This window comes from Phascolarctos cinereus, unplaced genomic scaffold, assembly GCF_003287225.1.
Source record: "Phascolarctos cinereus isolate Bilbo 61053 unplaced genomic scaffold, phaCin_HiC Scaffold_3;HRSCAF=262, whole genome shotgun sequence".
NCBI lineage: Eukaryota > Metazoa > Chordata > Mammalia > Diprotodontia > Phascolarctidae > Phascolarctos > Phascolarctos cinereus.
The window spans coordinates 223609150-223636949 of NW_027555736.1; the positions used below are offsets into that span (position 1 = coordinate 223609150).

The window sequence follows — 27800 nt, forward strand, 5'->3', positions numbered from 1 at the left end:
ATAGGGAAGCTGAGGCTCAGGTTAAATCACTTATCTATAAGTATCCCTAGCAGGATTTGAAACCAGATCTTGCTGACTCTAACCTAATCTATCCCGTATCCCTATCAATAACAATGGCAGAATACACTGGTAACTAAGCCTCCTCTCTGTTTTTGTTTCTTGGTATGTCATACTTTATTTTTTCTATTTTACATTCATTTTAAAATTTTGAGTTCCGGGGAAGCTAGATGGCACAGTGGATAGGGCACCAGCCCTGGACTCAGGAGAACCTGAGTTCAAATCCAGCCTCAGACACATAATACTCACTAGCTGTGTGACTCTGGACAAGTCACTCATCCCCAATTGTCTCACCCCTCCCCCCAAAAATGCTGGATTTATCTGTTTATGGGGCAGCTAGGTGGTACAGTGGATAGAGCACCGGCCCTGGAGTCAGGAGGACCTGAGTTCAAAACTGGCCTCAGACCAAATACTTGACACTTACTAGCTGTGTGACTCTGGGCAAGTCACTTAACCCCAACTGCCTAAAAATAAAATAATAATAATGATGATAATAAAATTTTGAATTCCAAAATTTTCTCCCTCCCTTCAATCCCTAACCCACCCATTGAGAGGGCAAGTAATATGATGCCCATTATACATGTGAAGTCACGCAAAACATTTCCACATTAGCCATGCTGCAATAAAAAAGGAAAGAAAATAAAGATACTTAAAAAAGTGGAAAAAATATACTTCAATATGCACTGTTTGTCAGCTCTCTCTCTGGAGGTGGATAACATTTTTCAACATGGGTCCTTTAGAATTGTCTGGGATCACTATATTGGTCAGAGTAGCTAAGTCTTCACAGTTGATCATTGTACAATATTGCTATTACTGTGTACAATGTTCTCCAGGTTCTGCTCACTTCACTCTGCATAAATTCATATAAATCTTCCCAGGTTTTTCTGAAACCATTCCCCCTCATCATTTCTTAAGGCACAATAGTATTCCATCACAATCACATACCACAACTTATTCAGCCATTCCCCAACTGATGGGCATCCCCTCAATTTCTAATTCTTTGCCACCACAAAAAGAGCTGCTATAAATATTTGTGTACATAGGGTCCTTTTCCTTTTTCTTTGATCTCTTTGAGATGCAGACCTATTAGCAGTATTGCTAGCTCAAAGGCTTTGCACAGTTTTATAGCACTTTGGGCACAGTTCCAAATTGTTCTCCAGAATGGTTAGATCATTTCACAATTCCACCAACAGTGCATTTGTGTCCCTCTTTTTCCATATCCCTCCAGCATGTCATTTTCCTTTTCTGTCTTGTTAGTCAATATGATAGGTGTTTTAATTTACACTTCTCTAATTATTAGTGATTTAAAGCATTTTTTCATATGACTACTGACAGCTTTAACTTCTTCTTCTGAAAACTACCTGTTCATATCCTTTGACCATTTATCAATTGGGGAATGAGAGCTTCCTGTCTGTTGCGATGTATTTCCTCCTACTTATGAGTTATCCTTGCTCAAAAATTACACGCTTCTGAAATAAGAAAAGCCTGAGAAACTACAGTGTAAGGCCAGATATCCATGGTGCATGGAATATCAGTGAGAGGAAGAAATCAATGCACTCCTCTGTGTCTGTGAAAATCAAGGAAGGACAGAATGAAGAGATCTCCATCTCCTCTTCTATCAATACTATAATCCCTGATGGATGGAGATTGAGAAACCTGGTACAGGATCCTGGGAGCAGTTCAGACATTCTCCAAAGAAGAAATAGCTGGAGGCTATATTTCTCATTCATTCTCTTTCCTTTATCTCTTCTGGTTCTCTAATCCATATCTTCTGCTAGTGTCTGACTTAGATACTCATCTAACTTTCGATTCAATTCCAGAGGTATTTAATAAACACAGCACAGTATTCAGTGCAGTGGGGCCACTTTGACTCACCTCCAAAAGTCTTTCTTGATTAACACTGCCCCATAATGACATTCCTTTTACCTACCTTTATATACCATCTATATCACCTTTATAGTATGCTTCCTCCCCACTGCCCTCTTATCCATCAAACTTATTGTCACTCATTCAGATTGTAACCAAACAATCAAACTCAATCATTCTGCCTTTGAAGCTCTGGATGGGGGACAAGATGGCAGAACTTCGGAACAGTAGGCTATCAAACCTTCCTGATAGGATGGGGGAGTTAAGTCTTCCTTGCTGATGTGATTCCAAAAGCTAGTTTATGAATCATCCAATAACAATAATAGCTTGAATTTCTACAGTGCTTTAGAATTTATAAAACACTTTATATAAATTATCTGATTTAATCTTCAAAGAACCTTGTGATGTGGACACTAGGATGTTATTTGTTTTACCAATGAGGAAATTAAGTCTCAGAGAAATTAAACCCACAGCCACATAGCTAAAAAGCATTGGAGGTAGGACTCACACCCAGGTTTCCTAACTCCGATTCAGTACTCTTACCCTCATATTGTCACTAAATCCTTTGTGTAGAGTAGGGGTAGAGAAACTTTTTTTTCATTCAGTCAATCAAGAAATATTTATTAAGTACCAACCATGTGCCAGGCACTATTAGGACCCATGGAAGAAAAAAATTTAAGCACAGGAGACACATATATTCAAATAGTAAGCAATAATTAAGACCCACACAAATCTAAAATTAGTCACTAGGAAATAGATCAATTTAAATATGACCCAACTACCCTTTTTTCTTTTTTTAAACCTCTTCTTTTAAAATACCAACTACCTATCATCCCATCTAGACACTGGACAAAATTACAATCATAATATTACAACCAAAATTACAATCATCAGCTAAAAAATGCTTTTTCAAGAAGCTGAAAGCATGGTTGTCATGGTTCTATATTCTTTTAGAGATACTTAATGTGGCCCTGACAAAATTAAGGAAGGGCTCCATCTTGACTCTTGGGTTCTGAGCACAACATGAGAAGTTAGGTCATATCAAAGCCACAGCAAATTTGTTGGGGTTTTTTTTTTTTGCCATAAGTTAAGTATTCTGGGGGAAAGGGTGCTTAGTCATTAGCAGCTTAGGTGATATTAAGTGGTACCTAGGTACCAGAGCACTGGACTGGAATCAGGAAGACCTAAGTTCAAATTCCACTTTGCCCCTTATCAACTTTGTGACTCTGGGCAAGTCACTTAACCTCTGTCTGACTCAGTTTCTTCATCTGTAAAATACAGATAATTATAGCATCTAACTCACAGGGTTGTGAGGATCAAATGAGATACCATTCGTAAAGTACCTTGCAAATCCTGAAGTGCTTTATAAATGCTAAGCAGTTAGGTGGCTTAGGGGATAGAACTGCTGGGCCTGGAATAAGGAAGACCTCAGTTCAAATTCTACCTCAGACAATTTACCAGCTGTATGATGCTGTGCAAGTCACTTAACCTCTGTATGCCTCAGTTTCCTCAGCACCTAACTCCCAGGGTAGTTGAAAAGACCAATGCCTGGCACATAGTAGGCACTTAATAAATCCTTCCTTCTTTCTTTCCTGAATAAAGTAGTAGGAAATTGGGGGTGCAAAAGAGCCATCCTGCCCATGGCTCAAGAATAACTAGGATAGACCTGTTTTGCAGCTCTGGTCAAGAGTAAAATTGTAAGAGAAAGACTGAAGGCCATGGTAAAGGGTTTGTGCCGCATACTACCTTACACAAGCAGGAAATACCACAAAGTCCAGAAATGCTATAGAGGGGTAGATGAGATAGTAGTAGCTAAGACTTAGCTTCTGGTCAGTTAGACACCCCATAAGGTAGCTATTCATTTAGATATAAACAAGATCCCCTGGACATACTTCCAAGAATAGAGTTTAATTTGAACTTTTAAAGCAGGGATTATTAACCTGGGTTCTGTGAATGTGTTATAAAAAATATTTTTATAACTGTATTTTTGTATCCCATGCATTTTATTTTAAGCATTTAAAAAACATTATTCTGAGGAGTTTATAAATCTCACTGGAATGCCAAAAGTCTCCATGACAGACAAAAAAGCTTAATAACCACTGTTTTAAAGGGACAAATATCAAATAAAATGGAAAACCTTAAAAATGATCTTTGACTGCCCTTCTCGTCCATGCAAAGTCATCACCAAATAATGCCTATTAAGCACCTGCCTATGTGCCCAAGAGATGCCCTCCACTTGACCCTATTCTCTCTACATCTACTTAAGGGCCAGGACTTTGTGCCATACAATTCAACAACTTTTCAAGAGAGTTGTCAAGCATCTGAATTGCTCAAAAAGGTCTTTCTACCAAACAAAGAAATGAGTGGAGCTCTTCTTTTAAAATATCAACATCTTGTAAACGGGTTAAGCCTATCCATTGTTATTTTTGTTTGTTTTTACCTTCATTTTATTCAATTTTTCAGTTAACAACTATTTGTTTTGTCTTCTTCTTCCCTACCCCTATTTAAAAGAAAAATGAAATCCTTGTAACAAATACGCATGTCAAACAAAACAAATTCCCACAGTTTATATCTAAAAATGTATACATATATACACACACACACACACACACACACACACACACACACACACATATATATTATATATATATCTTTTAAACAAATCAGTCCTTTTCTTCCTTTGATCTCCTTGGAATCCCATCCCTTGTTAGTCACACCTTGATGCCATGAATTTCTATCAACTTGCTTTTCTTCTCGGGTTGATGGGGAGGCACATTTCACTTCAGTTAAAAGAAGACAAAAAAAAGTTTAAGAACTCCTGGTTTACAGGGAGGAAGTAACTGTTCCATGATGATAATAGTAAGGCATCACAGGTCATCTCCATTAAAAGACAGAGCAGTATATCAAAAAGAGTCTTGGAGGGGTTTAAGAACCCAAAGGCCTGATAACTACGTAATTCTGGATAAACACTTCATCTCTCCAAGCCTCAGTTTCCTTATCTGCGAAATGGGGGTGACAATATTTGCACATCTATTTCACAGGCTCACAGAATCAAAGGTCCAGGAGCTCGGAAGGGACCTTCAAGGTCAGCTAGTCCAACTTCTTTATTTTACAGATGAAGGAACTGAGGCTAAGAGGCAAAATCACTTACCTAAGTTACTGATGATTGGGTTTTTTTTTTCACATTTAACTATTTCCCTTGGTTTCTATTTCTTACAGGGGAGGCATGAGAGGCAGAATTTGAATCCAGGTGTTCTGACTCCCAAGTCAGTGACTCTTCCCACTGTACCTACACTGCCTCCCCTTCACTGGGCTGTTGGGAGGAGATGTCTTTAGTACAAGCAGTATCAGACACTATCAGGACCTCCATCCTCATCCTCATCTCAGTCCTCCTTTCAGCCACACGTCCCGGGTAGTCAGGAGTGCTGGTGCCTGGCAGCTGGCCCCGACGTCTGCTCTGTCTCAGGGAGAAGGAACTGCTCTGTACTCCAGACACACCTCGCTTGGGGATATGACTGCCAAAGTTTTTGATGCTTATCTCAGGGAAGAAGAGACGCCAGACAGTTATTACTGCTATTACTGCTGTTGTCCTTAACTGTCTGTTATTCAGGGAGTCCCTGGGCTTAAGCATACAGGAAAAAAACAACCTCTGCCTTCCATACCCAAAGCTTAGAAGAAGACCGCTGGTATGGACAAGTCCCAACCCACCATCTTCTCCTGATCCCCAGCCCACCCCCTCTTGCCCCTACCAGGGAAGCTGGTAACCTAGTAATATCTGCAAAGTCAATGTCTACAGATTCCCAAAGAGACCATCATGGCAAAGAGTAGGGCTTCCTCTCCAAACACCTTCTTTGGAAGAACCCAGTATTCAGGAAGGATGTAGACAAAGTATAATTTGATGAGTTAAATGTACAAAGATGGAATCTCTCTGAACCTCAACCTCCTCACCTGGAAAATAAAGGGATTAGACTAAATGATCTCTAAGGCCTTTCCCAATTTCAACATTCTAGAGTCTATGAATCTCTGGTCAAATTCTTTCTTTTTTTTTGTTTTGTTTTGTTTTGTTTTGTTTTGCTAGGCAATGGGGTTAAGTGACTTGCCCAGGGTCACACAGCTAGTAAGTGTTATGTGTCTGAGGCTGCATTTGAACTCAGTCCTCCTGACTCCAGGGCCAGTGCTCTATCCACTGTACCACCTAGCTGCCCCCCAAATTCTTTCTCATCAAAGCAGCGTGACAAAGCCAAGAGGTGAAGGGAGCTGGTAAACATAGCCCAGACACACCGAATTCTTCCCTTTCACCTTCCCCCTCCACCCCGACTCCCACAGCGCCAGCCAGATTTGGAGATAAATATTTCTGTCAATAGTGCTACTGCTCTTCCAATGACCCAGGTTTAGGAACCCAAATCATCCATCTCTGACTCTTTCCTTTCCTTCAGGCCCTGTAATCAATCAACAAGTCCTGTCGATTCTTCTTTCAAGATGTCTCTCATAACTATCCCTTTTTCTCCATCCCCTTTGTCACCACCTTTGTCCAGGCCCTCATCACCTTGTACTTGAACTATAGTAATAAATAGCTTCCTAACTGGCTTCTACCTTCCAGTGTCTGCCCCCTCCAATCCATCTTACATATCACAGACACATTAATCATTCTAATGGACCACCTTCATCATGTTCTTCCCCTACCCAAAAAACTTCATTGGTTCCCCACTGCCTAAAAAATGAAGTCTGAACTCCTCATTCTGGCATTTAATGTTCTCCACATTCTGGCCCCAGTCTACCTAACCAAACCTTACCTATCGTCTTCTTCTTCTTCTTTTTTAACCTCTTTGTTCTGAATCTCATTTTTATTGATGCCTTTTGTTTTCATACCACATTCTTTTCCAAATACAGCCCTTCTTCAGCCACCCAGCAAACCATCCCTTGTAACAAATATTAAAAAAAAAGGTATTTCAGCAAAATGAACTGACCCATTAAACATGTCTGAGAGTAAGTATGATATTCCACACTCATGACTCCTCCATCTCTGCAATGAAGGGAGAGAGATGGACTTTTCAGCTCCTCTCCAGAGTCAGGCTTGGTCATTATAATTCTATAGCTTTGTCTTGTTTTGTTTGTCATTAATTTTTTCTGTTAAATTGCTTTAATCACTGCATATTTCAAAAATTCTGCTTACTTCACAACATATGACTTCATCGTATAAGCCTTCTCATGCTTCTCTGCATTTTTCATATTCATCATTACTTATAGTACAATAACATTCCATTACTTTCATGTCCCACCAGCATATGGACAACCACTTTGTTACCAGTTCTTTGCTACCACAGAAAGTGCTTTTTTTTGCTCAATGACTTTTTTGGCATATATGTATCACGGAACCATAGATTCACAAACTTAGAGCTGGAAGAGATACAGATATGTTGTTGGGACTCTGAATTAAGCTAACCACTCTGGAAAGCAATCTGGAATTATGCTAAGACAGAGAGAGAGAAAGACAGAGAGAAAGAGAAGAGAGGAGAGAGACAGAGGAGAGAGACAGAGAGACAGAGACAGTGAGAGAGAGAGGGGAGAGAGAGAGAGGAGAGAGAGAGGAGAGAAACAGAGACAGAGAAAGAGAAAGACAGAGAGAGACAGACAGAGAGACATAGACAGAGAAAGAGAAGGATAGAGAGAGGGAGAGAGAAAGACAGAGACAGAGAGAGAGGAGAGAGAAATAGAGAGTCAGAGACAGACAGAGAGAGAGAAAAAGAGAGAGAGAGGAGAGAGAGGAGAGAAACAGAGAGACAGAGAAAGAGAAAGACAGAGAGAGAGAGAGAAAGACAGAGAGAGAGGAGAGAGACAGAGACAGAGAAAGAAAAAGACAGAGAGAGAGAGAGAGAGGAGAGACAGAGAAAGACAGAGAAAGACAGAGAGAAGAGAAACAGAGAGAGAGAGAAAGAGAGAGAGAGGAGACAGGGACAGAGAAAGAGAAAGACAGAGAGAAAGACAGAGAAAGAGACAGAGAGAGAGAGGAGAGAGACAGAGAAAGAGACAGAGAGAGAGAGGAGAGAGAAACAGAGAGAAAGAGACAGACAGAGAAAGACAGAGACAGAGAGAGAGGAGAAAGAGAAAGAGAGAGAAAAAGAGAGAGAGAGAGAAATTGAGAGAGAGAAATGTCCATGCCCTTTGACCCAAACAGAAAGCTTGCTTTGGCACATTAACAACCCCAGAAAGGTCAGCTAGTCTAATCACTGCATTTTACAGATGAGAAAAATCGAGATTGACAGGGACTAAAGCGGCTTGTCCAAGGTCACACATGGAGAAGTGGCAGAAACAGAATTTGAATCCAGTTCCTCTAACTCCAAAGCCAGTTCTGTAGGCATGGCACTTTAGTCATATTTTTAGTATGTTTCCAAATTGTTTTCCGAAATAGTTTCACCAACAATGTATTAGCAGATCATTTCTCAATGACTATTCTCCATCTTTTCTCAACTTTGCCAAATGTTGGGTTTGATGCGAAATCTCAGTTGTTCTGATTTGCATTTCTTTGAGGGAAAATTAATTTTAATGTTGTATCATTTGATTATTAATATTGATTTGTAATATTCCCTTCTCTGTTCAAAAGGCCATCTCTCAATGCTAACTTAGAGAGAAACTTCTCCTGGCCCATTCTAGCTAAGGAATGTCATCATATTCCAGCCCTGCCAAGGCTTGGGCTGGGCCTCTTTGTTTATCCCATAAACAGAAGCCAGAGTGAACTAAATCCAAGCTACCAAAGGGCGACCTTTGTGTCCTTGCTTTTTAATCAAAGTTGGAGGTGCCTGGATTACAAAGGGGAAACTAAGCCAGGGAGATCCTGATTAGGACCGTTCTTGCAGCCCAGACTGCTTGAGGCCCCTTGAATCCCACGACCAGGCCAGGTTCCCTAGCTATTCTCCTTCCCCCAAGATGAAGTAATTGGGAGGAGCTAAGAACTCTTAGCCCACCTCCTCATTAAATATTCACCAATCAGGATTGCCTTTTGTTTGTCAGAAGAAGTCCCAAGGATATACTGTCAAAAGGAACACACCTGGATTTAAAGCAGTCTGGAACACTTGCTTGGGGTCTTTGATCAACAAAAGAGATTACTGACCCTTGGCTTATTGATTATTTGCTAGCCTAATTAATAAATCAAATTATCACACTCAAAACTCCATCTTTCAGAATTTCACCTGTGACACCTTACTATTAGTGATTTGGATAAACCTTTCATATGATTAGTAATAGTTTACATTCTTCTTTTAAGAATTTTGTTCATATGTTTTGACCACTTATTCACTGGGAAATAGCTCTTGGTCTTCTATGTTTGCGTCAATTCTCTGTATATCTTACAGTATCAGAGATATTTAAACCAAATATTTTTTTCTTTTTTCTTTTTTTTTTTTAGGCAATTGGGGTTAAGTGACTTGCCCAGGGTCACACAGCTAAGTAAGTGTTAAGTGTTTGGTCTGAGGCCGCATTTGAACTCAGGTCCTCCTGACTTCAGGGCCGGTGCTCTATCCACTGCACCACCTAGCTGCCCCTTAAACCCAATTCATTCTTACCCTAGCAACATTGCTTTTGCTGTAGTAAGTTTTTCAATTTCATAAAATTCAAATTATCTATTTTATCTTTTATAATTTATCCCTTGCTTCATTAAAAATGTTCCCACTGGCCATGGTTGTGAAAGGCATCTGTTAGCTATGATGATAAGGATGAATTTTTTTAATGGTGTAACCCTGTATATTCAACCAACCTTACTGTCTACAACTTGCAAATATAGGCCCTCTACTTTAGCTAAATTGGTCTCCTTACTGCCCCCTGAATAACTCATGCTCAGTCTGACTCTAAGACTTTGTTCCTGCTATTTTCCACCTTATCCTTCTGACCTGCCCCCCCTCCCCACATCCTTCTCCTCTACCTATAACAAACCTTTTCTCCTTCAAGGTCTTACCTAAGTCTCTTCCCCTCACAGAACTCTCCCCACATCTGCTGTAGACCACAGTAATCTTTTTCATCTATACTCCTTTTGAATGTACTTAAAAATCAGAACTGTTTTCCTGGACACTCAATCATAGACTGACTTGTATTGTTATTTAACTGTTCAATGTGTGTGTGTGTCTTTTCTCCCCAGCTAACCTGTGGGCTCCTGAAAAGCAGGGACCAAATTGTAATGACCTTTTCTATGCCCTTGAGGATTTAATCACTCAGATAGCAGGTGCTCAATAAATACATGTTGAATGAATGAATGAATGAATGAATGAAAGAATGAATGAATGGAAGAAGGAAAGGAGGGAGGGGAGCAGGAAGGGAAGAAGCAAATGAGAGGGAAAGGAGAAGGGTGGGAAGTAGGAAGGGAGTGGCAGGGGGAAAGAGGAAAAAGGAAAGAAAAGAGGGAGGGACATAATGACAAATGGATTGACAAGCTTCCTCCCTTTACAATCCTATTTGCAACCACTCTTCTCATCCTGCTGTGAGAATGATGCTAGAACATCACAGTAGGTAAAAGGAGATCCCTGTAGTGAAAGATAAACCCCTAAATATAAGATGTCCAATGGGATTTTTCTCAAGATTAATTTCCAGGTAAGTTTTGCATGACCTCATATGTATAATTAATATCATATTGCTTGCCTTCTTAATGAGGGGAGGTGTGGGAGGGAGAGAATTTGGAACTTAAAAGTTTTTTTTAAATGAATGTTAAGAATAAATAAAAATTTTAAAAAGCAGTTATTTTCAGGTGTATGAGTTTGTGTTTCGATGATTACAGGATTGTGTAAAGTATAAGCAATTTGTCCATCTTAAAACAAAACAACCCTAACCAGCTCCTATCATTGCCATTAGCTGTTGCCCTATATCCCTCCTGTCCTTGTTAACCAAACTCCTAGAAAAAAAGTGTAAACTCCCACACTCTCTGAAGTTATCAATAATGTCTCAATTGCCAACTCTAATGTCTTTTTTGCAATCCTCTGCCTTATTGGCCTCTCTGAAGCATTTGACATGGCTGACCACTTTCTTCTCAGATACTTTCTGGGTTTTCATGATATTTTTCTTTCCTGGTTCTCCTCCTCCCTATACGGTTGTCCCTTCTTAATCTCATTCACTCACTCATCATCCATGTCATCTATTAACTATGGATCTGTCCACTTATCTTTTCTCTAAATATATGCTCTTACTTATAGACCTAATCAGCTTCCATGGTTCCAATCCTCATCTATATGCTAAAGACTATGAGATCTCTATATCCAGCCTTAACCTCTCTCCTACACTCCAGTGTCATATCAAAATTGTCCATTAGACATTTCAAATTGGACATCCTATAGGCCTCTAAAACTCAACATGTCCAAAATAAAATTCATTCTCTTTCCTCTTAAATACAGCTTGATTTACATCTCTTTTGTGGGAAGCATACCATCTTCCTTCCAGTTGCTTGAGTTTGAAACCACAGTGTCATCCTTGACTCCTCTTTCATTGACCTCAGCTACCTAATCAGCAGCCACATTTTGCCATTTCTATCTTTACAATATCTCTCACAGACATCCTCTTCTCTCCACTGAAATAGCCACCACCTCAGCTCAGGAGCTCTTTTTCTCTCTACTCCAAAATCCTCCCAAGTGGTCTCACGTCTATCGCCATTCAAATCTATCCACCACACAGCTGCCAAGGTGGTTTCCTCAAAGAAGAGGCCTGACCATGTTGCCGTCTTACTTAACAACCTCCAGAGGCCCCTTAATGTCTCTAGGATCAAATATTATCTCCTCCACTTGGCACTGAAAGCTCTTTACAGCCTGGACTCTTCCTATGTTAACAGACTTCTTTCATATTACTCTCCTCTGCACATTTTATGGTCCAGCCATACTGGCCTAATTCTACTCCTCACCCATGATGCTCCATCTCCCATCTCCCATGCATTTTCACTGCCCGTTCCTCGTGCCTTGAGTAATTCCTTCCTTACCTCTGCCTCTGAGAATCCCTGACTTGCTTCAAGACTCACTTCCAATATCACCTTCGGGGTCGCTTCAGAGAAAACTGGCAAGACTCATATGAACTGATGCAAAATGAAGTGGGCATGACCAGGAGAACAATTTATACAAAATAAACAATACTGTAAGGCAAAGAACTTAAAAAAAAAACAGGAATCTTGATAAATACAATCAACCATAATTCCAGAGGACTCATGATGAAATATGCTACCCATTTCCTGATAAAGAGGTGACAGACTCAGATTTGCAGACTGAAAACTTTTTTTTGGGGGGGGGATGAGGGGAGGGAGACATGGCCAGTGCAGGAATTTGTTTGCTTCACTTCATGTTTGTAACAGGAGGTTTGCTTTTCTTGATGGAAATGTGGTGGGGAGGGGGGAGAAGAAGGAAAGGTAGGAGAGAAAGAGTATCTTCACAAAAGTGAAATAATTTTTAATTAATTTGAATTTTTAAAAAAATCTAATGCTGCCTTCTACAGAAGGCTTTCCTCTCTATAGTTACATTATATCTGCTTCATAGGTATCTTCTATAGTACTATTTATGTACATATTGTCTCTCCTATCAGAATATAAGCTCCTTGGGGGCAGCAGCTTTTTTTGCTTATTTATACTTATACTTTGTATATCTAGCTAATTTAGCAAGATGCCTGGCACAGTTGTCATTAATAAAATTAAAGTAAAATAAAATGTAAATAAATAATGCATTTATTTATTAATTTTTCAAATACATTTAGATAAATAACAAATTAATGCATTAATAAAATTAAATAAATTAAAATTCAATTAAAGCATTAATAAAATGCTTGTGGCTTGATGGATGAATTGGGTTCTTCCTTTCTAGAGGTCTTCAAGTGGAAACTGGATGCCCACTTATCAAGAATGTTATAGGGAGGATTCTTAATCAGGAACCTTAATCAGGTTGGATTAAGTGATCTCTGAGGGTCCTTTCAAATTCTGAGAGTTTGTGATATCTGACAGATTAACATCACCTTCTTGAGGGAAAAGTACTAGGTTCGGGGAGAAGAGGGAAGGAACTGTCTGCATTCCCCATTCCTGGAACACTGCCTTGGCATGATAAGTGTTTTAATGAATGTTTATTTGTATTGAACTGAATTATACATACATAGACAAAAAAGATAAATTAAGTGCTGATTCTTTAAATAAGGTTTCTTTTGATAATAATTTCTTTAAGTATATCAATTTATGCTTTTTTTTTACCAGAACATACTCACAACATAAATTATTATACCTCAAGTAAATACCCTCTTTGGATGTATAATAAGTATTACTCAAATCCAGGTGTGAGCTTTAGCATATACCTCCAGAGTCCTTGGCACCATCTGTGGGCAGGGCCAATTACTATAGCTAACCTTAATTTCCTTCTTTCTTTCCTCCATCTTTCCTGTTATTTCAGGCCCTGACTGTGATTGGCGTAAACTTTACATCTTCTTAAAATTCCAAAAGACTCATGGAAAATGCACATCCAGAGAAAGAACTGATGGAGTCTGAATGCAGACAAAAGCATACTATTTTCACTTTGGTTTTTTTTTTCATGGTTTTTTCCTTTTGTTTTGCTTCTTCTTACACAACATGAGTAATGTTGAAATATGTTACACATGTTGCACATGTATAGCCTATATCAGATTGCTTGCTGTCTGGGGAAGGAGGGAGGGAGGGAAAAAAATTTGGAATTTAATCTTTCAAAAAATGAATGTTGAAAATTGTATTTACATGTAACTGGAAAAAACACTATTAAATAAAAAACAAACAAACAAAAAACACTTAATGTCTTATTTACCAGTAAACCTATATGATTGGAAGGAGGAAGAAAAATGATTCTCACCTCCATCAGCAGAAGGTCCTTGGAGCTCTGGGCTTGTACCTTTGGGTGCTGGACCTTCACTGCCACAGTTCTTCCATCATACAGCACAGCCTTGTGGACCTGGGCAAGGGAGGCAGCCCCGAGGGGGGTGTCCTCAAAACTCTGAAATAGGTCCTGGATCTGTCCAGAAGGTAGAAAGGAGGATGAAAGGAGTAAAAGGGTGACCCAATTGAAGCTGAATAAACACTCTAAGAGAAAGGAATCAATATCAATAACTCCCCTTGGCCCACAGGCGTTATCTGTGGCCATCCAGCATCCCCCGGCTCTTTCCAATCACATGGGCTCCTTACTGGAAGACATCTGACTAAAGATAAAGGAGGGGGCCAGCTCTTTATCATCTGTGTATAGATGGCTCCTGAACCCCAGTCCCATATAACCAACATTTCAAACCGGATGTCCCACAGACAACTCAAACTTACCACACAATCCTCTATCGAATTTTCCTGCTAATACCAAAAGCATCACCTTCCACTCACCTAGGCTCACACGCCTGGTATCCTCTTTGCCTCTTCCCTCACACTCATCCCACATTCCAATCCATTGTCAAATCTTGTTTCTATTTTCACAACATCTCTAGCACATGTCCCCTCCTCTCCACTCACACAGCCTCTAATTCAGGCCCTCGTCACCTCCAACACAGACTGTTGCAATGTCTCCTGGTTAGCTATCTTGCCTCAACCTTCTCCTGACTCCCCTCCATTCTTCATGCAGCCAAAGTGATGCGTTCAGGATCGAATATAAAGTTCCCTGTTTGGCATTTAAAACCTTTTCACAATCTGGCCCCTTCCTATCTTTCTAGTGTTCTTGCACAAGACTTTCCCTCCGTGCACTCTACAATCTGACCATACTGACCTGTTTGCTGCCCCTCAAACATGATGCTACAATGTGCCTTCGTAATGGCTGTCCCCCATGCCCATAATGCATTCTCCGATTTGGAATCCCTGGTTTCCTTCAAGACTCAATAAACACTATCTTTTTTTTTTTTATTAATTTATTTTGATTTATCAACAATCACTTCCATATGCTTTTGAGTTGAAAATTTTTCTCCCCCTTCCTCCCCCCCACCCTCCCCAAGATGGCGTACAATCTGATATAGGCTTTACATTTACATACCCATGAAACATATTTTCACATTAGTGAAGTTGTAAGTAAAAATTAAAACCAATAGGAGGAACCATCAGAAAGATGAAACAAAATTCAACTTAAGGTAAAAATAAGTGATAGTGATTCGACTTCCATAGTTCTTTCTTTGGATGTGGACAGCATTTTCCATCCCGAGGCCTCTGCAGATGTTTTAGATCCTTGTATTGCTGAGAAGGGCTCAGTTTAACAATCTTAGTCATTGCATAACGTGGCTGCTATTGTATACAAAGTCCTCTTGGTTCTGCTCACTTCACTCAGCATCAGACCGTATAAGTCTTTCCAGGTTTTTCTGAAGTCAGCCTGTTCATCATTTCTTATAGCACAATAGTATTCCATTACATTCATATACCACAACTTGCTCAGCCATTCCCCAATTGATGGGCATCCTCTCAATTTCCAATTCTTTGCCACTACAAAAAGAGCTGCTATGAATATTTTTGTACATGTGGGTCCTTTTCCCATTTGTTTGATCTCTTTGGGATATAGCCCTAGAAGTGCTATTGCTGGATCAAAGGGTATGCACATTTTTGAAGCCCTTTGGGCATAGTTCCAAATTAATAAACACTATCTTTGACATGAAGCTTTTCCTAATTTCCCTAGGTACTACTGCTCTTTTCCCCCAAACTTGGATTCACTTTGTATGTATGTGGGAGTGTGTGTGTGTGTGTGTGTATAAATACATGTGTGTGTATATACACTATATATGTTCTGTGAATATACGTACATATATTCTGCATATACATTTTCTATACACATAAATATGTGCATTTTTGTCATTGTCACTGTTAAGTCATTTTTAAGTTGTGTCTGACTCTTTGTGACCCCTTTTGGAGTTTTCTTGGTAAAGATCCTGGAGTGGTCTGTTTGCCATTTCCTTTTTTGTTTTGGGGGGGGCTAGGCAATGGGGTTAAGTGACTCGCCCAGGGTCACACAGCTAGTGTTATGTGTCTGAGGCTGGATTTGAACTCAGGTCCTCCTGACTCCAGGGCCAGTGCTTTATCCACCATTTCCTTTTCCAGCTCATTTTACAGATGAGGAAACTGAGGCAAACAGGGTTAAGTGACTTGCCCAGGATCACACAGCTAGTAAGTGTCTGAGGTTACATTTGAACTGAGATCTTCCTGACTCCAGGCCCGATACTCTATCCACTGTGTCTCCTCCCTGCTTATATGTGTATATGTGAATGTTAAATATGTACATGTGTATAAAAAAAGTAAACATGTACATGTTGTTTCAAACTCCATTAGAATGTACATTCCTTGAGGGCAGGGATTGTTTCACTTTTGCCTTTGCATCCCTCATGCTTAGCATAGTTGCTGGTAAATCGTAGGTGCTAAATAATTGCTGGGTGGCTAGGTGGCACAGTGGATAGAGTTCTGGGCCTGGATTCAGGAAGACCTCAGTTGAAATCCAGTCTCAGACACTTACTAGCTATATGACCCTGGGCAAGTCACTTAACCCTATTTGCCTCAGTTTCCTCATCTGTAAAATGAGCTGGAGAAGGAAACAGAAAACCACTTCAGAGTCTTTGCCAAGAAAATCCCAAATGGGGTCACCAAGAATTGGACATGACTGAAATGACTGAACAACAAATAAATGGTTATTTGTTAAACCAGATTTATGTGTTTTATGATTTATGTGCAAAAGAAAAATTATTTCTGGATTATCCAGAAATGTGCATCATCTCATCATATGAATGATTTATCATTTTCCATTGTTTCATGATATTAGCACCCCTCTCCTTAGTAATGTGATAATCAAGCGATGGTGGTCCGTGTGGCCTTTGATAACAATCAGACAGGATGAATTAAAGCTCTGCTAGTCTGTATGACTCTGAAATCTCTGGCCGTAGGCACAGAATGCATATGTCATCTCTCTTCTCTAAGAAGCAGCCTTGGAGAATGCATGTGGCCCCACCATCCCTGCTCCAAGGCTCAGCCCAATCTTACAGCGAGCTCTGGGCTAAGAGCCAAGAGGCTCCATTTTGATTCTCATCCATAACCTTGACTCACTGAACACCCTCAGCCACTCTTCTATCCATGTCCTGGTTTCTCTATCTGGAGAGGGGATGCTCTTTGGTCTCCCATCCTCCGCTCCCTCTGAGATACTTGTAAGGGAACGATGACGTTATAAAAGGAGAGAAGTCATTAAAGAGATCTCCTTTACTGATCTGAATAACAAGCACACCTGATAAGAAGACAGCAAAACTCCTGGTTTCTGCTCACAGTCCTCCCACCACTGAACAAATCACTCAACCTCTCTGAGCCTCTATCTCTTCATCTATAGAATAAGAGGATAGGATTAGGCAGTTTCTAATGTCCCTCCCATTCTATGATTCCATGAACATGGTACAGGTATGTAGTGGGCAGGCCTAACTCAGGCCCATTCCCTGTTAGTTTAGTTTTGATACTAGAACAAAATGAGACACTCATCGGTCATTTAAGAATTGACAAAAAGAGCACAGAAAGGATTTTCAACAAGGATACTGCTCTTAGCTTGGGTAGACTCAGGAGTTCCCTCCCCCCACCTCACCCCGCTTTGATTACATATAGAAACCTATCGGGTCAGCAAGCCAGAGTACGGTGATCCAAGAGGTCTTGGTACATCTGCCAAGTCTAAAGTGCCCTGCCTCCACATCTTATGGGCTTTTAATGCCCCAAAGTGACCAGAAAGTCACAGGAAGGTACATCAACAGAGCCTCAGTTTCAGCCTTAGCTTCCTGCGTCGATCAAGGGGCTAACCTATATGGGGTTACGTAGGGGCAGCTAGGTGACACAGTGGATAGAATGCCAGGCCTGGAGTCAGGAAGACTCATCTTCCTGAGTTCAAATCTGGCCTCAGACATTTGCTCGCTGTGTGACCCTAAGCAAGTCACTTACCCCTGTTTGCTTCTGTGTCCTTATCTGTAAAAGGACCTGGAGAAGGAAATGGCAAACCCCTCCAGTATCTTTGCCAAGAAAACCCCAAATGGGGCCACAAAGAGTCAGACACGACTGAAAATCAACAAAACAACAAAAAACCAAAAAAAACCCTGGAAATAACAGTAGCACCTCCCTCAAAGGGCTGTTAATGAGGATCAAAAGAGATAATAAATGTAAAATTCAGTCAGACGTGACTGAATCGACCCCAGCAACAACAACCACAACCTACAGGGGTGAGGATGGGGAAGGGAAGTGACGACTCCTATTGCAAGGTATAAACACCCCACAGGAAAGGAAAGCAACCCCTTTAATGTCTCAGTGTTTCTGACTTGCCAGAGGCTGGGTGAGGCCAACACTTCCATCTCTTCCATCTGAACTCACTGAGGAACAGAGTAGATATTGAGAGTTATCCTAAAGCGTCCAATCCCTTCTTTCCCTCGCCTCGTACTGCTGCTGTCTTCATCCCTCTCCCTCTCCCTCTCCTTCCTGTGGCGGCAGAAGCCTCATGTCCCCGTCATCCTGTCCCTTTGTTTGCCAAGCCACACAGTTACTCCACTAATCTCTCCTCATAAATCATTCCCTTCAACCATTTCATCATTTTTTGTGGCTTTTGCTGAACTCCTTCCCATTTGTCAACATCTTACCAGGGAGGACGGCCCTGGCAACAGGGGAAGACGGCCAAGGATCTGTTGCTAGTAGGACAGGATGGCATTCCTCCACACAAAAGGGCATGGGTCCCAAAGTCAGACTTTGGGTGGCATGCGTGCACACACACTCACATACACCCACATCCCTGTGTACAGTGGTAAATGTGCTAGATTGGAATTAGAAAGCCTAGGTCCAAATCTAAATTCTGTCATTTACTAGCTCTGTGACCTGGGTCAAGTAATCATTTACCCTCTCTGAACCTCAGTTTTCTCATCTGAAAAATGAAGGGTTTGGACTAGATGACTTCTAAGGTCCCTTGCAGTTTTAAATCTATGGTCTTATGTCTTTTTCCAATCATTTTTTTTTTTTGGTATGGGGTTTACTGGGAGACAAGATATGTCTCATCTTATCCACTCTCAAATAATGGCAACTGACTCTTAAGGTTTTATAAAATATTTTCCTTATAACAATCTTGGGAGGTAAATAGAGCAAATATTATTACCCTTGTTGAACAAATAATAAATAATAGCTAGCTTTTTTTTGGTGAGGCAATGGCATGAAGTGACTTGCCCAGGGTCACACAGCTAGTAAGTGTCAAGTGTCTGAGGCAGATTTGAACTCAGGTCTTCCTGAATCCAGGGCCGGTGCTCTACCCACTGAATAGCTAGCATTTATATAGCTCTTTAAGGTTTGCAAAACTCTTTTCAAGTACTATCTCATTTTATCTTGATTACAACCCTTGGAGGTAGGTACTATTATTATCCCCTTCATACAGATGAGGAAACTGATTTGCCCAGGAATATACAGGGATATATAGCTAGTAAGTATCTGAAAAAAGATTTCAACTTGGCTCTTTCTGACTCCAGGCCCAGGACTCTATTCACTGGGCCACCAAGCCACTATAACAAAAATACCAGATAATGAAAAATGAGAAAACCAGGAGATGGGTTTAAATGACTTAGCATGTTTTAGAAGCAGAACTCAATCCCAGAGCTTCGTAGTTCAAGCCCAGTGATTTCCAGGTGTTCAGGGCTACAATCACCCTTTTCACTTGAGTATGCCTAGTAGCAAGGATTCTCACTTGGGATAGGAGGTCCTTTCGATCATTTCTTGGTAGCCTTGCTCCATTCACTGCTTTCCCATCCGAGAACTAGATCAGGGCTTTCCTTTCAACAAGATAAAAGCCTATTTCTCAACCGATTTCATCTCCCAGTCATCATCACTCCATGCTGATGCCCGCCAGCCGCTAATCTCAGGAAGAATAATTACAGATTTTGAAGTGTCTGACAGTAAAAGCCTTTCCTGTAACCTCTATCAGTCCACAGTTCCTGAGCCCACAAAAAGAGTCTTCCTATGAATGACATGGGAAATAGAGATGATCCCTTCCTGAGCCTCAGCAGAGAGGGGTAGAGTATACTGCTCCCTGTCTCACTTCCCACCTTCAACAGGAAGAAAACACTGGGCAGGAACCAGTAGAACAATGGGACAAGGCATTTTGAGATGAGCTAAAAAAAAGAAAAGGAGTATCACAGATCTAGAAGAGCCTGAAGAGGCCGTCTACTCCAGCCCCTGTATTTTACAGATGAGGAAACTGAAGCCCAGGGAACTTGTGACTTACCTACAGTCTCACAGGTAGGTAAGCATAAAGAGGCAAGATTGGAACCTGGTACTCTATCTCTAGAGGCAACATTCTTTCCACTTCATAGAGGTGGTCAAGGAGGCAGCTTGGGAGAAGAGGGCACTGGATTTATACTCAGAGGAGCTGGCTGCAAATACTGGCCGTGCCACTTAGTACATGTGTTTTCAGTTGTTTTTCAGTTGTGTCTGGCTCTTCATGATCCCATTTGGGGTTTTCTTGGCAAAAATACTGGAGTGGTTTGCTATCTGCTTCCTCAGCTCATTTTACAGAGGAAGAAACTGAGGCAAACCAAGGGTCACACAGCTAACAAGTGATGGAGTCTAGATTTGAGCTCAGGTCTTCCTGACTCCAGGTCCAGCACTCTGTGCACTATCGTGCCACCTAGCTGCCCATAATACAGGTGTGACCTTGGGCAAATAATTTAACCTATCTGGGCCAGAGTCTTCTCTAAGGAGAGGAGCTTGGCCTAGATGATCTCTAAGGCTAAAAGCTAGTATTCTTTGCCTTCTGCAACATCCTGGCTTTTCCCATTATACAACCTGTCCCAACCCAACAAAAAAGTATTTTCTCAGACAGCACTAGCTCCCAGGGAGAATGCACTGTGGGGCAAGGTACAAGGTACAGCACGTATTGTACTTGATACCTCACCTCTTGGAAGCTGTTCTCAGATCTGCAAAACCTGAGAGAGGAAAGAGACCTTAGCAATCTCCATTCCTCATTTCCTGGCGGCTACGCTCAGAACTGCAAAACCTTCAAGATGGAAGGGGCCTTTCCCCTAGAACAGAGAAATAAAGCCCCCTGTGTCTGCAGAACCAGCTCAGAGGGGTCCACCAGTTGAACAAAGTTGCAAAGCCTCCTCCTCAATCCAAGGAGGGTGGCTAGGCTGCAAATCAGCGTCTGTGCACAGGCAGGTGCTGGAGATCGGAGCGCCACCAACAGGTGACATTTCTATAGCACTCACACCCGGCGAAGGGTCACAGTTACAACAGGGAGGCTCCATGGAACAGCGGGACAAGCGCACAGGCTCAGAACTGGAAGACCTGCACTGAATCCTGGTTCCACTGTCGTGAACCTTGGGCAAAGTCATTCAGCCTCTCATCTGTAAAATCAGGATCCTGACCACCTACCTCACCTGGTGATTACTGTAAAGATCAAAATGAAATAATGAGTAAAGTGCTTTGTTTCCATAAAGTACCATATAAATCTGTATTGTTACATTAACATCTTAACATAAAGTTTTACATTACATATAATATTATTGTTGTTGTTGTCCAGTCACAGTCATGTCTGACTCTTCGTGACCCCGTGGATTAATTGTCGGTGAGGTTTTCTTGGTAAAGATACTGGAGTGACCCCATGGACAAACTATCCAAGGGGTTTTCTTGGCAGAGATACTGGAGTGGTTTGCCATTTCCTTCTCCAGTTCATTTTATGGATAAGGAAACTGAGGCACATAGCATTAAGTGACTTGCCCAGAGTTACATAACTAGTAAGTATCTGAGGTCACATTTGAACTCTGGTCTTTCTGACTTCAGGCCTGGCATTCTATCCACCGCTCCATCTAGTAGCCCTGTATAACATTTTGCTATATATTATAATAAACTAGATGCAGTGTGCTGTAGGGAAAATAGAGTTGGCCACAGAATCTAGAAGACCTGGGTTCAGGTTCTGTTTCTGACCCATTCTGGCTGTGTGACCCTGGGCAAGTCACTTAACCTTGTCCTATGCAACTCTAAGACTATAAATTGCAGAGAAGGTACAAGCGGCCTTGTATATGGTGGTTTCCACATAAGGAATTCTCTGTAACAAAATGTATTCATTCCTCTCCAGCCTACAATCAGAGTTCTCCATCTCTTCCCTCCCCCTCTCTCTTTTCAGCTTCTTTTGATGTGTGGTCTTGCATTAAAACGTAAGCTCCCTAAAGGCAGGGATTGTCTTTCCTTTTTCCTAATATTTGTATTCCCAGCCATAAACACAGTGCCTACCACATAGGAAGCATTTAATTAACACTGGTTGACTGACTGAGGTCCAATCCAATACACAGTTTTTATTAAACATTCATTTTTCTTGAGTTCCAAATTCTGTCCTTCCCTCTAGCCCTTCCTCCACCCATTGAGAAGGCAAGCAATATGATACCCATTAAACATGCAACATACAAATTTTAAAAATTAAATTAGAATGATGAGGATGTACTAGAAACTACTCACAGAGGGGCAGTTAAGAAGTAGAAAGAGGACTGAACTGGAAATCCCAAGATACATGTTGTAGGATTATAGGATTACAGACATAGAGGTAAAAGGAACCCTTGGAGTCCTCTACTCAAATTTCCTTATTTTATTTTTATAATCTTCTTAAAAAACTGATTTCGAGAGAGGGGATTTTGGGAAGATGGTAGAGTAGGTCAGAAAATTCCAGGCTCTCCAGATTTCACTCATAAACAAGACAAAATAGCACCTTAGGGTGAATATAGAGTAAAAATAAATAAGAGTAGGGGCAGAACAGTGGTCCTCCTGGGACAACAGGAGAAGATCTGAAGAAAAATCCCAGGATGAGGTTTGGTCCCCGTGAAGAGTAAACACCTAAACCACAAGTGGTAAGTCCTGGGGCTTCCCAGGTTGGGGAGTTGCCTCAGCCCCAGCCACAGGAACTGTTACCCCAGGACAGGGAGTGGAGGTGGGCATCTGAGCCAGGGAAGATAGAGGGAACGCCTGGTGATAAGAAGTACCAGACCCAGCTGTGCTGTGGAGACGTGGCTGGGGATGAGAAGGAGCTGGCACACACCTGGTGAGTGCAGAAGCAGTGGGGCAGGACGCTGCTGGCTGTGGGCACTTACAGGAGGCTGGAGGTCTTGGTTTTGGTTCCAGGCCAGAGGGGAGAACTGAAGGAGGATCTGAGGCCAGAGGCACCATCCCCCACACTCCAGGACTAGAGGTGATTACAAAATAAGCTGCTACAAATAAAAAAAAAAAATAAGCAGGCAAAAGAGAAAGAATCCAACTATAGAGAGCTACTATAGGAATAGAGAAGACAGGGGTTCATCTTCAGGGGAGGATACTGAAGCAAAGAAACCCTCTCCTACCCCAAAGAGTAACATCAAATGGTCACCTGCCCAAAAAGAATTCATAGAAGAACTTTAAAAAGACTTTAAAAATCAAATGAGAGAGATTGAGGAAAAACTAAAGGAAAAAGAAAAAGAAAAAGAACAATCCAGGAACAACAAGATTATGAAAAGAAAGTCAACCAATTAGAAGAGAACAGCCAGAATCTTAAGGAAGAAAACGACTCCTTGAAAATCAGAATTGGGCAAGGGGAAGACAGCAAAGTTATAAGAGATCAAGAAATACATGAAAATAAAGAATGAAAAAATAGAAGACAATGTGAAACATCTCATAAGAAAAACAACTGATCTGTATAACAGATCAAGACAATAATCAAACTACCTGAAAGCTATGATAAAAAAAAAATCTTGGCACAATAACACAAGAAATAATTAAAGAAAATTGTCCTGAAGCATTAGAACAAGAGGGGAAAGCAGAAATAGAAAAAAATCCACCAATCACTATCCGACAGAGATCCTACAAGGAAAACTCACAGGAATTTTATAGTCAAATTCCAAAACACCCAGCTCAAAGATAAAATATTACAAGCAACAAGAAAAAAACAATTTATATATGGCAGTGCCACAATTAGAATCATACAAGACCTGGCAGCAGCCACACTAAAAGACTGCAGGTCTTGGAACTTTATATAAGGAAGAGCAAAAGAACTGTGGTCCTAGCTGAAAATATCATACCCAGCAAAGCTAAGCATAATCCTGAATAAAAACAAAACAAAAGAAAAAGGATATTTAATGAATTATCAGACTTTCAGGATTTTGTTTAAAAAAAAAAAACCTGAACTTAATAGGAGATTTGACATATAAGATCCAAGAGAAACACAAGGTACAGATCAAAGACTAATTACAAGGGATTCAATGAGGACAGACTTTACCATTTATATGAGGAAATGTAAAACATATGTCAAAGATTGTTATTAGTAATTGGGTAGTTTGTAAGAAAGATTGGAGTAGACTTGAATATAATATGACTTTAAAAAGTAAAACCATTTTGGAACAGCTAAAAAGAGTAATTATCTTTTACAAATGAGATTCAAGAGGAAGACCCACACAGAGGAATTAGATGGGGGAGGAGGACTGGTAGTTCTGGAAACCTACTTTCATGGGGAATGGGTTCAAGAGGGAACAATACATATAAATCTAGAAGGGTATAAAAATCTTCTAAATTCAGAAAGAAATAAAATGCTAAGGGGATAGGGAGGGGAGAGAGGATAAGGGAAGGATCTCTAGAGGGAAGGGTGAGGAAATAGGTTAAGGGGGGTACAGATTACTAGGAAGGGGAGGATAAGGCAGGGATCTTTGGAGGGAGGTGAGGTGTAGGTCAAGTAACAGTAGTGCAAGGTAGCAGGTAAAAGAAAGTAGAGTCAGGAGGGATAGGAAATAAGAGATATGTATAAACATAAATAAAGATCAGGAATAGAATTTGTTAGGTAAAAAGGAGTAGGGGTGGTAATCATGATCTCGGACAAAGTTAATGCTAAAACAGATTTAATCAAAAGAGAAAAACAGGGAAACTACACTATGTGTCAGGAATATTAATCAATGTTGTTTTGGACTATTTAAAATAACTAGACAGTATAAGGCTGGAATATTGCTGTGGTGTAGGAAATGATGAATTAGAGGACTTGGAAAAATATGGAAAGACTTGGACTTATAAAGGAAGAAGTTAGCCATGCTCAGAGAAACAGAGGACAAATACAGTATGTACTTACATAGATGCATATGAGTGTATATGTCTAGATATGAGTATGATTATAGATATCTAAGCATATGCACATAAGTATATGTATGTATGGGTATATGTACATATATATCTTTGTGTGTATATATCTACATATGCATGTATATGTATGTATATATGTATATATAGGCATATATGTGCATGTGTGTAGCCTTTGGGCAGGGAGAGGAAAGGGAAAAAAGAACAAAGTAAAAAGTGCACAGTAGAGAACAAAAGAAAACTTACAAGGAAGCAAAGAAAAGATGGACAGCTCTGAACACAATATGTAGTATTTATTGTATAGGCTTTCTTGAAATGGAAATTTATTACTGTACATTTTTAATTCTCTCTCACGTTCTGCTGTGCATGTGGCACAATGCTTTTTTTTCCTTTTTTATTTGTATTTAAGTTTCACTATTTAAATTTCTTTTTCCTTTCTTATTGTATATTTAAGCTTAAAACAAATTTTATAAGAAAGAAAAAGATCGATTTCATTTGTGTAGGGAGCTCTAACTTCCTCTACTGATGATGGTGGTGGAAATCAATGCAGAATCAATCAACCCTATCTTTGGATGGCACAGTGGATAGAACACTGGGCTTGGAGTTACGAAGACCTGAGTTTGAATCTGGCCTCAGACACTTACAAGACGTGTGAGCCTGGGGAAGTCACTTTAACCTCTGTCTGCCTCTGTTTCCTCAACTGTAAAATGGAGATAATAATAGCATCTACCTTCCAAATGCTTGTTTTCTTCCTTCCTTCTTCTCTCCCTCCTTTCCTTCCTTTCTCCCCTTCCTTTCTTTCTTCCTGCCCATCCTTTTCTTCCTTCCTGTCTCCCTTCATCCTTCCTTCCTCCCTCCTTTCCTTTCTTCTTCTCTCCCTCCCTTCCTTCCTTCCTCTCTCCCTCCTTCCCTCCTTCCTGACAACTTATACTCTTAGGAGAATTGCTTGGGGCTACTGAGAAGTTAAATGACTTAGTCAAAGTTTCAAAGCTACTCTGTGTCAGACGCAGGTCTTTCTGACCTTGATGATGACTCTTCCCATCTCATTTTAAAGATGAGGAAACCGAGGCCCAAGAGATTAAAATGACTGACCCAAGGTCATATAAATAGTTAAGTGGGAACAGAAACCAGGTCCACTGACTCCCAATCCAGAGCTGGTTTCATTATACCTCACTGTTGTACCGCCCTGTGGTCCTCATTTTCAATCAATATCCTCACCCCTCCAAAGACTTAAAGTCATTACCTAGAAGGGATTACCCACCCACCCATTATAGTATTCACCACTGACTCCACCTCACAAGAAGGAATAGGGGAGGGGCCAGGGCTTCAGGAGATACAACCACCCTCTGTCCCCTCCAATAAACCAGTTACAGGAATTAGCACCAGATTCCTGAAGTGAGTCAATGGCAGCAAAGGGTGAGGAAAAGCAGCACATAAGTGCTTTGAGGGCCTGGCTGGTGTATGTCCACTCTATACATTGCTCATCTGTTATGAGTAACAGCTCTTACCCTCATTTTCAGGAAGTCATACCCCACACAAACACACACACACACACACACACACACACACACACACACACACGCACAATAATTTATTGCTAGTGCCATGTTCCTAGCTGCCTTTATAAAAAGGTAATTAAAGACTGGCACAGCAGCCTATAATTAAATATGAATAAAACGTCTCCAAATGGAACCTTGATGCAAGGTGTTCTTTGGAAATGCTTTATGCTGATGGACAGCAGGGAAAAAACAGAAGGCCCTGTCCCTAACATCGAGTTTTTTCCTCCAGTACAGCTAAAAACAAATGCCCCTCCACCCAATCTTCCAATTCAGCTCCCCAAATCCTTTCAACAGCAATCATTAGCAGAAACAAACTGCAGTATTTACAACAATTAGATTCAAACTGGGCCCTCAGGTGCCCCGTAGTCATTCACCAGAAGCCTGTCTTGATTTCTTAGGGCTTTGCTTTTCCTTTCCCACCCCCAATCCCCCAGCTTCCATCCTGGCAGCATAATCAATTAAGTAAAACAACTGCATTTTAAAATGACTAGTTTTTTATTTTTAATTACTGTTGTTCCATGATTCAAATTTATCGATGTTCCTGTCTGCAGAAAGAAAAACAATAGGAAAGAAGTTTTCCTCCATCCTTTCCTCTCCCCTCTACGGTTTCTGTAAAAGTAGAAAAATGCTGAAGTTAAAAAACAAATGTTTTATTCCTCTGAGAGTTGGTAGGAATTTCAGCTAGCTTACAAAAAGCAAGCACAGGCTGTGGATGGGGTACCCTAAGTTGATGTAACCTTTCACTTCCGTGTCATAGTCACATTAAGAGAATTTCCAGAAAGCCAACTCTTAGAAATGTGAGCTCCTTGACTCAAAGGGCCATTTTGGTTTTTTTGGTCTTTCACTGTATCCTTAGAAAGTGGCATATAGTAAGCACTTAATAAATGTTGACTGGCCACACAAATTCCCACACTGCTACATAATTAAGCAGGGTTTCCAAGGGCTATTCTTCTGAATTCCCAGGATCTAAAAGTATAGGTTTCTCTACTGGTATCTGAACAAATATCCAAATGCCTGGGCATGGAGTCAGACTTTCAGGATTAGAAGAGACTCTGGGGCTATCTAGACCAACCCTTCCTGAAATATGAATCTCTTCTTTATCTTCAACAAACTAGGCTTCCAGTTCCTGATAGAAAATCAAGCATAGGGAACCCACTTCCTTTTGAGGCAACCCCTCCCATTTATATAATAGTTCAAATTATTGGGACTTTTTTTCTCCTATTGAGCCAAAAGTGTATCTCCTCATAGCTTCCACTCATGAGCCAAGAAGAAGAAGA

General features: G+C 40.6%; 1 protein-coding gene across 1 annotated transcript in view; it reads right to left on the bottom strand.

The window, feature by feature from the left end:
• ADCK1 (aarF domain containing kinase 1) overlaps nt 1-27800 on the bottom strand; it is a 175238-nt gene that overhangs the window by 45152 nt on the left and 102286 nt on the right. Inside the window, 1 exon segment of the mRNA XM_020986163.2 lies at nt 13740-13898. Within this exon segment, the coding sequence (XP_020841822.1) occupies nt 13740-13898 (159 nt within the window).